At 44.3% G+C, this 12,415-nt stretch overlaps 1 protein-coding gene across 1 annotated transcript; it reads right to left on the bottom strand.

Annotated features, from left to right (window-relative positions):
* Positions 1-1,552: 1,552 nt before the first annotated feature.
* On the bottom strand, positions 1,553-2,607 carry LOC115192839 (uncharacterized protein C11orf96 homolog). Its single transcript, XM_029751724.1, has one exon. The coding sequence runs from the start codon at positions 2,248-2,250 to the stop codon at positions 1,777-1,779; it is 474 nt and encodes a 157-aa protein (XP_029607584.1). The 5' UTR covers positions 2,251-2,607; the 3' UTR covers positions 1,553-1,776.
* Between the last annotated feature and the right edge of the window lie 9,808 nt (positions 2,608-12,415).

The following is a 12,415-nucleotide window of genomic DNA, read 5'->3' as shown; positions in this document are numbered from 1 at the left end:
TGTATATGTGCGCCAACCATCAAGCAGGTGCATGACTAATACAGTTTAGCATTGTGTGCTCAGTAATGTACTGGTGAAATGGCCACTGATGAACCTGCTTGGCCTATCATTTGTCACTTGTCATTCAGCAGCTGAGAGTCTTCTGGAGGTCTCCAAGGGACAGCTGAGGAGGTGCCCCCTCCCCTAAAAAAAAAGAGAGGGATGTTCCCCAATGCTGGAAGGGAGGCCTAAGTGACAGAAATATTGTCCCAGAACTCATTGCATATCCTATCCTATAATGATATAATAGATTGATTAATATCATATCATAATATGAACCATTCAGCTAACGTTCAAGCCAAAATTTTACGTAAAGTATTAGCAACTAAAGTTCTATAGTGTTTGCATGTGAGCAAAAGAGAAAACAACTGGATATATTTGCAAATATTTATTAAAGTACAACATAACAAATATAGATGTAAAACAAATGTATAAATGATATTTATCTTAGAAATCAAGAGTGACTTAAGAAGTCAAAAGAGGCAACGACAAAATAGAATGTATAGTTTTGGCGTGTTCTAAACAAAATAAGAGAATACATATTTTCACGTCTGGAAAAGCATTTTTTGTTCCTATCTTCAAGATGAAGGATGAGAGGCGTTTGCTAGCTGTGGAGCTTCACACAGAAGTACGAGCTGTGCCAAAGCATGGCAAAGTATCTCCTAACTTTAGTTACCATTGAATCACTTTCAGTGGTCGGTCGATGCTTTCAGAGTTTAGTCAGTCAAATCTTGAATGAGCATTTTTGTTGTGGTCATGACTACACTTCAATCTCCTTGAAGCAGAATATAATAGGTACAAACAAAAAAACAAGGCTCCTGTCCTGAAGTCCTCGGCAGTAGAAAAGGAATCTATCTGAAGAGGTGTATTCAACACTGCGTCAAAGCTAATGTGCTAACCCTAGCTTCTCTGAGAAGCGTTAGCAATATAATCCAGCCAGTGATATATATTACTAGGTAGAGTTCTTTACAAAAAATTCTTCAAATGCATACCATAGCCACATACACTGAGTGTACAAAACATTAAGAACCCCCCCCCCCCCCCCTTCCTTGCTCTCAGAACAGCCTCAATTAGTCAGGGCATGGTCTCTACTGACTTGCCTAGTAAATAAATGATGGCCCATGTTGACTCCAATGCTTCCTACAGTTGTGTCAAGTTGGCTGGATGTCCTTTGGGTGGTGGACCATTCTTGATACACACGGGAAACTGTTGAGCGTGAAAATCCCAGCAGTGTTGCAGTTCATGACACAAACCGGTGCGCCTGGCACCTACTACCATACCCGTTCAATGGCCCTTAAATCTTTAGTCTTGCCCGTTCACCCTCTGAATGGCACACATACACAATCCATGTCTCAATTGTCTCAATGCTTAAAAATCCTTCTTTAACCTGTCTCCTCCCCTTCATCTACACTGATTGAAGTGGATCTAACAAGTGACATCAATAAGGGATCATAATTTTCACCTGGATTCACCTGGTCAGTCTGTCATGGAAAGAGCAGGTGTTCTTAATGTTTTGTATACTCAGTGTATATCGATATGCTAATATACAGTATATTTGTATGTAGAAACATATATTTTCAAGGAGAATGGCCTCTATATACACAGGAGCAGCTTGGAGATCAGTCGAGTTCAGTTCATTGGGCCCCTGTGTGAAGCAAAAAATTGGAGGGAAAAGGGGGCATGTGTCAGTGCCAGGAAGGCGGCGTACACGTTCTATTTCTCCTCAGGCTCCGCCCCTCACTGGGCCGTGTCAGAGTCACTGGAGTCCAGGCATTGCTGTGGGGGCGTGGCTGTGCGGCGGCCGGTTGTCGGGCAGTAGAGCGCCTGCGTGCTCCGGCGAAGGTTCTCCAGGGACTGCAGGAAAGACCGGCGCGCCCTCTCCTCCTCCAGGGGCGAGGCGCCCTCCTCCTCCACCTCAGCGATCTCGGCGAAGGTGACGGGCTGGGTCTTGAAGCGGGCCTCACGGGGCCGACGGGGGCGGCTCTTGCCACGGGCGGGCCCCTTGGGGACGGGGAGCTGCTGGGGGAACTCCTCCATGGTCGAGGAAAGCAGGTGGGCAGGCAGCACGTGGTGGAAGCCCTGGTTCTCCAAGGGCATCTGACGGACAACAGCCATGTGATGGAAGCCCTGGGTCTCCAAGGGCATCTGACGGACAACAGCCATGTGGTGGAAGCCCTGGGTCTCCATGGGCATCGGACGAACAACAGCCATGTGTGGAGCAATGAGTGTGAAAGCACGTGTGAAAAGCAGTTGTTTTTTTCCCTTCCCAAAGTTCTCCTCTCTCTCTATTTGGTGCCTCCTCTTCTGTCAGAGGCTCTTTCGCTGATAGTGAAGCAAAGTTCTCTCACAAACACACCAAACTCTCATAGAATCTTCCAAAGTCGTGGATGATGAAACTCAGTGTCTGTACCAAAGAGCTGCTGGGTAAAGCCTTGGCTTCTGTTTCCAATTCTCCAGTATTTGAATCCTAGTAGAGCCCGTGTGAGTGGAGATCCAATATATCTGTCCACTCTGTTCTTCCTTCTTGGTTCTCTATAGCTCTGCTACTGACACAGACAGCTCCGGCAATGGCTTTTATAGCTCTGTCTCGCTACCCAGTCAACTTCACTGCCCCTCCCTCGTTCTCTCTCTGAGCCATCACACCCCCCCCCCCCCCTCTCTTAGTCACGGTTCCGGCTTCCATATCAGTCGCCCAGAGTCAGTCTCCCTAAATAAACAGAAACGTAGTGAGAGAGGAGCAAGGGAGAGAAGGGCCTCTGGTAGAGATGGGGAAGGGTGGAGAGAGGGAACGAATGTAAAGGGGAAGACTGAAACAAACAAAAAGATTTAGAGGGATCCTAGATGTTTATGGGTTAGATAATCCAAATGGTTGTGGGGGGGAACCATATAGCTAGTCAGCTGTGCTTGCAGTGTACATATGCATGGTTACACGCAAAGGTACACGCAAAGGTACACATTAAGGTATGCAAGGTATGCAACATTAAGGTATGCATTAAGGTATGCATTCCCCACATAAATACATACATGTACATACACATAGGGAACACATAGGGAAGCAAACGCAGAGAAACGATGAAGCACATGCAGGAGAATACCAAGGGGTTCAGAGCATTATGTGTGGGACCAGAGGGGCGCAGCCGTCTAAGGCACTGCATCTCAGTGCTAGGGGAGTAACTATAGACCCTGGTTCGATTCCAGTATCACAGCGGTCTAAAGCACTGCATCTCAGTGCTAGGGGAGTCACTACAGACCCTGGTTTGATTCCAGGCTGTATCACAGCGGTCTAAGACACTGCATCTCAGTGCTAGGGGAGTCACTACAGACCCTGGTTTGATTCCAGGCTGTATCACAGCGGTCTAAGGCACTGCATCTCAGTGCTAGAGGCGTCACTACAGACCCAGGCTGTATCACAGTGGTCTAAGGCACTGCATCTCAGTGCTAGAGGCATCACTACAGACCCAGGCTGTATCACAGCGGTCTAAGGCACTGCATCTCAGTGTTAGAGGCATCACTACAGACCCAGGCTGTATCACAGTGGTCTAAGGCACTGCATCTCAGTGCTAGGGGAGTAACTATAGACCCTGGTTCGATTCCAGACTGTATCACAGCGGTCTAAGGCACTGCATCTCAGTGCTAGGGGAGTCACTACAGACCCTGGTTTGATTCCAGGCTGTATCACAGCGGTCTAAGACACTGCATCTCAGTGCTAGGGGAGTCACTACAGACCCTGGTTTGATTCCAGGCTGTATCACAGTGGTCTAAGGCACTGCATCTCAGTGCTAGGGGAGTCACTACAGACCCTGGTTTGATTCCAGGCTGTATCACAGTGGTCTAAGGCACTGCATCTCAGTGCTAGAGGCATCACTACAGACCCAGGCTGTATCACAGTGGTCTAAGGCACTGCATCTCAGTGCTAGAGGCATCACTACAGACCCAGGCTGTATCACAGCGGTCTAAGGCACTGCATCTCAGTGCTAGAGGCGTCACTACAGACCCAGGCTGTATCACAGTGGTCTAAGGCACTGCATCTCAGTGTTAGAGGCATCACTACAGACCCAGGCTGTATCACAGTGGTCTAAGGCACTGCATCTCAGTGCTAGAGGCATCACTACAGACCCAGGCTGTATCACAGCGGTCTAAGGCATTGCATCTCAGTGCTAGAGGCGTCACTACAGACCCAGGCTGTATCACAGCGGTCTAAGGCACTGCATCTCAGTGCTAGAGGCGTCACTACAGACCCAGGCTGTATCACAGCGGTCTAAGGCACTGCATCTCAGTGCTAGAGGCGTCACTACAGACCCAGGCTGTATCACAGCGGTCTAAGGCACTGCATCTCAGTGTTAGAGGCATCACTACAGACCCAGGCTGTATCACAGCGGTCTAAGACACTGCATCTCAGTGTTAGAGGCATCACTACAGACCCAGGCTGTATCACATCCGGCCGTGATTGGGAGTCCCATAGGGCGGCGCACAATTGGCCCAGAGTCGTCCGGGTTTGGCCGGTGTAGGCCGTCATTGTAAATAAGAATTTATTGTTAACTGACTTACCTCGTTAAATAAAAGGTTAAATAAATAAAATAAATATAATTATCTATTTAGATCCTACACTCTTAGAAAGAAAATAATATTTGGCTGTCCCCGTAGGAGAACCATTTGAAGAACCCCTTTTGCTTCAAGGTACAAAAAAGGGTTCCAAAAGGGTTCTGCGGTTCGAGGTAGAACCCCTTTGGGTTCCATGTAGAACCCTTTCCACTGAGGGTTCTACATGAAACTCGAAAGAGTTCTACCTGGAATCACAAAGGTGTGCATCAAATTACTTTTCTACAATTCTCTCTATGCTTTTACCATTGACTTCGTTAATGAAGACAATTCATAGAAAACCTATTTAAACAAAGATTGTAAAGACACACACACACACACACACACACACACACACACACACACACACACACACACACACACACACACACACACACACACACACACACACACACACACACACACACACACAGTATATGGATGTATGGGATCTGTACACTTCTCTATAGGCCCTAACTGGAAATGTCACCGTTGGCATGGCGACACATAACCAAACCCCGGGAGTCCCGCAGGGCAAATCCCAGTGCGGTCCATATTAGCATATCTGTCGTCAACGCCTTCACCATCATTACTGTAATGCATAGCGGTAATGACAACAACAAAAAAATGATCCCATGTGGCTGTGGATTGAGGCGGGTCATCTCCGAGGCACGTTTGTCAGGGCTCAGACATTATTGACCCTAAAGGGTTGTAGGGTTTTAGCTAGGATGTCATCCTCGGGTTACGACAACGACGGCCGGCTCTAAAACGGATTTCATTTCATCATACATTCTTAGGATGATACCTGAGCAGAATTAGAAGGAGACTAGGTCACTGTTCACCAATACTCTTCACTCGCACGCATTTGGACACACACACACACACACACACACACACACACACACACACACACACACACACACACACACACACACACACACACACAGGTTGTAAATACACCCTCCAGTCATCAGCTCTATTTTAACTCAGTATGAAGGTCATCCCCTCCAGTCATCAGCTCTATTTTAACTCAGTATGAAGGTCATATCCTCCAGCCATCAGCTCTATTTTAACTCAGTATGAAGGTCATCCCCTCCAGTCATCAGCTCTATTTTAACTCAGTATGAAGGTCATCCCCTCCAGCCATCAGCTCTATTTTAACTCAGTATGAAGGTCATCCCCTCCAGCCATCAGCTCTATTTTAACTCAGTATGAAGGTCATCCCCTCCAGCCATCAGCTCTATTTTAACTCAGTATGAAGGTCATCCCCTCCAGCCATCAGCTCTATTTTAACTCAGTATGAAGGTCATCCCCTCCAGCCATCAGCTCTATTTTAACTCAGTATGAAGGTCATCCCCTCCAGCCATCAGCTCTATTTTAACTCAGTATGAAGGTCATATCCTCCAGCCATCAGCTCTATTTTAACTCAGTATGAAGGTCATATCCTCCAGCCATCAGCTCTATTTTAACTCAGTATGAAGGTCATCCCCTCCAGCCATCAGCTCTATTTTAACTCAGTATGAAGGTCATATCCTCCAGCCATCAGCTCTATTTTAACTCAGTATGAAGGTCATCCCCTCCAGCCATCAGCTCTATTTTAACTCAGTATGAAGGTCATATCCTCCAGCCATCAGCTCTATTTTAACTCAGTATGAAGGTCATCCCCTCCAGCCATCAGCTCTATTTTAACTCAGTATGAAGGTCAACCCCTCCAGCCATCAGCTCTATTTTAACTCAGTATGAAGGTCATATCCTCCAGCCATCAGCTCTATTTTAACTCAGTATGAAGGTCAACCCCTCCAGCCATCAGCTCTATTTTAACTCAGTATGAAGGTCATCCCCTCCAGTCATCAGCTCTATTTTAACTCAGTATGAAGGTCATATCCTCCAGCCATCAGCTCTATTTTAACTCAGTATGAAGGTCCTCCCCTCCAGTCATCAGCTCTATTTTAACTCAGTATGAAGGTCATATCCTCCAGCCATCAGCTCTATTTTAACTCAGTATGAAGGTCATATCCTCCAGCCATCAGCTCTATTTTAACTCAGTATGAAGGTCCTCCCCTCCAGCCATCAGCTCTATTTTAACTCAGTATGAAGGTCATCCCCTCCAGCCATCAGCTCTATTTTAACTCAGTATGAAGGTCATATCCTCCAGCCATCAGCTCTATTTTAACTCAGTATGAAGGTCATATCCTCCAGCCATCAGCTCTATTTTAACTCAGTATGAAGGTCATATCCTCCAGCCATCAGCTCTATTTTAACTCAGTATGAAGGTCATATCCTCCAGCCATCAGCTCTATTTTAACTCAGTATGAAGGTCATATCCTCCAGCCATCAGCTCTATTTTAACTCAGTATGAAGGTCATATCCTCCAGTCACTAGTTGCCATTTAGGTGACCTCACATTCATAAGACATTCTTGTTTGGTGGTAAGACCGTGTGTGTGTTTGCATTTGTGCGTGTGTGTGTGTGTGTGTGTTTGCATGTGTACATGTGTCTGTGTCTGTGTCTGTGTGTGTGTGTGTGTGTGTGTGTGTGTGTCTGCACGCACGTGTATGGGTGTGTGTGTGTGTGTGTGTGTGTGTGTGTGTGTGTGTGTGTGTGTGTGTGTGTGTGTGTGTGTGTGTGTGTGTGTGCATATGATTTACTGGTTCTGTATCCACCCATGCTTCTTGACGAATGAGCAGTGTTGCACCGTGTTGGCCCAGAGACCTTTGTGGGGCAAAGAGTTGTTTTTCCTATTATGATCAGGCACTAAATGCTTCCACTGGGGTTTGGACCGGCGCTGTAAAGACCAGGAGAAGAACCAAGAGGACTTCTTTCTGCTCCATTCTATCTTAAACCCAGGTCTGGTTGAGTCGTCACGCAACTTCATTATTATCAACGATGTCCGTAGTTTTAATTAATGGGTAGGCTTGCCTTTCACTTTCCACTGAATGTGTAAAGGGATGCCGGAGGGTCGGAGTTCAGGGGTCTACGTGGGGAGTAGTGTTACACAGCTCAATAGAAGAGATACTCGGAGACGAAGGGGCTGCAGGGAAGGAAAGGATTGTTTTTCAGTCGTTATAGATCACGTGAAGGCCAGAGGACAGAGGAGGCTCGTCAATCTGTGTATCATAGTAACAAGGACATGTACACTGAGAGGACAAAACATTAGGAACACCTGCTCTTTCCATGACATAGACTGACCAGGTACATCCAGGTGAAAACTATGACCCCTTATTGTGTCACTTGTTAAATCCACTTTAATCAGTGTAGATGAAGGGGAGGAGACAGGTTAAAGAAGGATTTTTAAGCCTTGAGACATGGATTGTGTATGTGTGCCATTCAGAGGGTGAATGGGCAAGACAAAAATATTTAAGGGCCATTGAACGGGGTATGGTAGTAGGTGCCAGGCGCACCGGTTTGTGTCAAGAACTGGAACGCTGCTTGGATTTTCACGCTCAACAGTTTCCAGTGTGTATCAAGAATGGTCCACCACCCAAAGGACATTCAGCCAACGACGGTGTTCCTAATGTTTTGTACACTGGGTGTACGTACTGTGTTCGTGCTCGCAAACCCACGCGAGCACACACTTTTCCCTTTCACACAACACAGGTTCAGATGGAGAATTCGATCCAGGCTACCTTCTGTGTGTGTTTGTGTGTTTGTGTGAGAGGGAAAAGTCATGACCAGCCAAGTCTGGTCCGTAAAGGTCAGAGGTGAAGGGAACACAGGCCACATTCCTGACCCAGCCGCTTTCCTCCCTCTACCCGCCATATTGACACCACCCGTCGCCGTGGTAACCGTGCAAATGTCAGGGCACTAAGAAGGGGAGGGGAATGTACCAGTGTGGGGCGTGGGGCGTGGGGGGGGGGGGGAGTGTATAACACCACAGTTGAGTACAGGAAAAAGAGTCCGAATAGCCGTAATAGCGTACTACATATTTAACCACATACTCAGCATTTGATCTAGCAGGATTCACTCACCTTTTCTGACTCTGATAACCAGCTAAATTTATGCGCCGTATCAAAAGGAAGTCAACGCAATCGGAGTATTTCACATACTATAAAATGTTATTTTTTTTTCGAATACTTTTTAGTACGCTAGTCTGAGTATTTGCACACGGCCAGTGAGTGTGTGTGTATACAAGATATTTATGTATACATACAGTGTGTTGTGTGTCCTCTATCTGGAGTGTATGCATATAAAGGATGTGTGTCTAATGTGCATGAAGCCCCACATCTTAATGTTTTCACATCTCCATATAGAAGGCCTGTAAAGAGGTAGGATGATTTTCTTACCTTTATTCAACTATGCAAGTTAGTTAAGAACAAATTCTTATTTACAATGACGGCCTACCCCGGCCAAATCCTAACGACGCTGGGCCAATTGTGCGCCGCCCTATGGGACTCCCAATCATGGTTGTGATTCAGCCTGGATTCAAACCAGGGTGTCTGTAGTGATGCTTCTAGCACTGAGATGCACTGCCTTAGACCGCTGCGCCACTCGGGAGCCTCGAACAGGAAGTGGGGGGGGGGGGGGGGGGGGGGGGGGGATAAATATAGCCCCTCTAGGCAGTTAGATATCCCTCAGAGATTAGACTCACCCTGGAAAATACCACACAACAAAATAAATGGTGTACATTTAACTCTGAAAGGGTTATATGTACACTATTTTCAGTGAACATATGAGTCCCAATGTGCTGGTGTTTAAAATAACACTTTTGAAAGTGTTAAAGATTTAAGTCTTTTTTTTTGTATTCTCTTTTACCAGATCTAATGTGTTATATTCTCCTAAATTAATTTCACATTTCCACAAACATCAAAGTGTTTAGTTTCAAATGGTATCAACCTGCATTCAGAATGACTGTCAGGGTTAGGTAAATTGTTAAGTAGACTACCTACAAAACATTTAAACTGGAACAGCAACTAACTGACTGATTGGATTAGTTTAGAAAAAATTATGTTATTTATCTTTGTGTAGCATAAGATTAATCAGTCAATCAATGGACATGCAAAAACACAGATATGAAAAACAAATCAACCTGCAGTATAGCATGCTGGGAAATATGATAATAATGGGTATGGTTTTGATGGAACTGTTTTTCTCCCCAAAATGTAAAACAATAACTCTGGTTATTAACACCAACACTGGGGGTTATTTTACACCACTGAGTGTTCATTTCACTGTTACAGAGTGAATCTAATTCCTGAATCAACAGTAGAAATGTTACACTGGAAAATCAACGCTGGCCAATTTACTGCACATGATCAACAGGATTATTTATAGATAAGGGCTTCGTGCCGGGGAGACATTCCCACGCTGGGTCAACAACCTTCAGATAACGTTCTAATAACATACTCAGATGCACATTCTAAAAGCCAATTTATTCTTGATCTGTCGTCTGCGGCTATGAATTCGCTTTTAGCCTCTGATCCTCTTAAAAGACTGTGACTCATTGGTAAAATAAGAATACATAAATCTAACATAAATCTGTTCATCATATATGCATAGTCACTTTAACCATATCTACATGTACATACTACCTCAATCAGCCCGACTAACCGGTGTCTGTATGTAGCCTCGCTACTTTTATAGCCTCGCTACTGTTATTTTTCACTGTCTTTTTACTGGTGTTTTTATTTCTTTACTTACCTATTGTTCACCTAACACCTTTTTTGCACTATTGGTTAGAGCCTGTAAGTAAGCATTTCACTTTAAGGTCTACACCTGTTGTATTCGGCGCACGTGACAAATAAACTTTGATTTGATTTGAACATGATTTCTCTGTGGGTTGGCAAAACTCAGGTAAAAAAAACCTGCTTATTCAGAGAATCTTTTTCTCCTGGGAATTTTTTTTAACTTTACCGGTATTTTGCAACACTATTTCACGAACATGAAATGTAAATTATATATTTATTTTTAAGTGACACCACATGATAATTACATTGCAATTTCTTACAGTCATGAACACACAGACAGAGACTGTGAGGTTGCCAAAATCTCATACAGGAAAGAGAATCATTCACATACCGAGAAGAGGACATTGCTAAATGGTGTGTGAACTGAACAGGCAATTGGGTCATTCCACGAAATGAGTGCCTTTTGTGTTCCTTTGATATTTTCAGTAGAAGTTGTGCACCAATGTTGAATTTTAAAAGCATGTTATTTAAAATGAAGTGTGCTTTAATATATACCACATGTAGAATTCAATAAAATCTGAATAAAGGCTTGTTAAAGTTCCAAAATTCTGCATTTTGACACTTTCCTATGTCAACCCTGTGTCATTTTAACCCACTTAATCCCAACATTTCTCCAAGTTTCACCATCGTTGTGAAGCCATAGTTATTGTTGTTGCTTTGACAAAGTTATTTTTGAAGTCTATTATTATGTGATTCATTTACCGTCTGTCCCTCATTTTCAGGTTTATCCTGTTAAGGGACCTAAACTCTCGTTTTAATATGCTGAAACTATTCCTTTCAAAATATTTATTTGGAAAGAAACATTGAACATCTAATAGTCAGTATTGATAGAATTAAAAGCAGCTGAGCTGGTTCCACTCTTCTTGGCCATTTTCTGGTGTTTTGTGGTGGGAAACTGAGTGGGTTGAACATGTTTTCCGTGAATTTTAACATGTGTGCTTTATGACCGAATAGTAAAATTAGTCTGAAATCAATTTTAGTTTGAAATCAAGTTACACTTCTCAAAAAGGCACCGAATTGGTGGACGACCCAATTAGTTCCCCCCAATTGACACCCAATGTCCAATCGACCCTTCCCCATAGGGCGGTGCACAATTGGCCCACCGTCGTCCGGTTTAGGGTTTGGCCGGGGTAGGCCGTCATTGTAAATAAGAATTTGTTCTTAACTGACTTGCCTAGTTAAATAAAGGTTAAAGGTTAAAATATTTCAAATAAACAACATGTCAACCCTGTTACATTATTTGGCACTTACTATAGTACACTACTTATTATAGTACACTACTTACTATAGTACACTATTGTATCAACCAGTGAGTGCCCAGTGGTTTGTTCCCTAACCATCAACATGTTATTTTATAGATTACAAAAGGAAATCGATAGAAAACGCCAAGTGGTAGACTAGAATTTCCACCATACTGCTGCTTACACCTTCCACCCAATTTATGTGGCATTAAGAAAGGGGCCCTGGGGTTTGGGATTGGTCCAGAGAGTGGGTCATACATTCTACTGGAAGTGTTAGGAAATGGTGGAGAGGAGGAGGAGGAGAGGAGCAGTCCCATAAAGGTTGTAAAGGATTGTGGAGCCATACGGCCCATGAGTAGGGAAGCCGTCTGTCTGAGAAACTGAGCATATCGGTCACCTCGTTCCCAGACAGCAGGCCTCTCAGTAAAACAAAGTGACAGCCAAGTGTTGCAGCCAAGAAGACAAGAGCATGTACACAGCACACACACAAACACACACACATGACCAAGTTTCCATCAGCCCATGAGTGCATATTGTAATGTTTTGTTTAGTGTGATTTAGAGGGGTTTGGTTAAATGCGGAAGACACATTTCCTTATTTTCTGAGTGCAGAATACTCTGTCTCCTTTGTCATACACCAGAGATCATGCTTAATCTCTTAGGAGTGGATAACGCTTAACTATGGATTAAAAACTATTTTCCAATAGAGTTCACTTTTTAGTCCAGGCCTAGCTAGGCTTCATCTGTGTCCGGGAAACTGCCCCTTCAGCTTTAAATTAGAATCTCCTAAATCAACCGAACCCCAGATCTCACTCTTTTCCTAGCCTAGCACTTTGTCCATTGATTTTTGCTGATCTTAAAAAACCTATAAACAA

Source organism: Salmo trutta, chromosome 4 (genome assembly GCF_901001165.1).
Source record: "Salmo trutta chromosome 4, fSalTru1.1, whole genome shotgun sequence".
NCBI lineage: Eukaryota > Metazoa > Chordata > Actinopteri > Salmoniformes > Salmonidae > Salmo > Salmo trutta.
The sequence above is the reverse complement of the archived record's forward strand: the minus strand, read 5'-3'. Positions and strand labels throughout refer to the sequence as shown.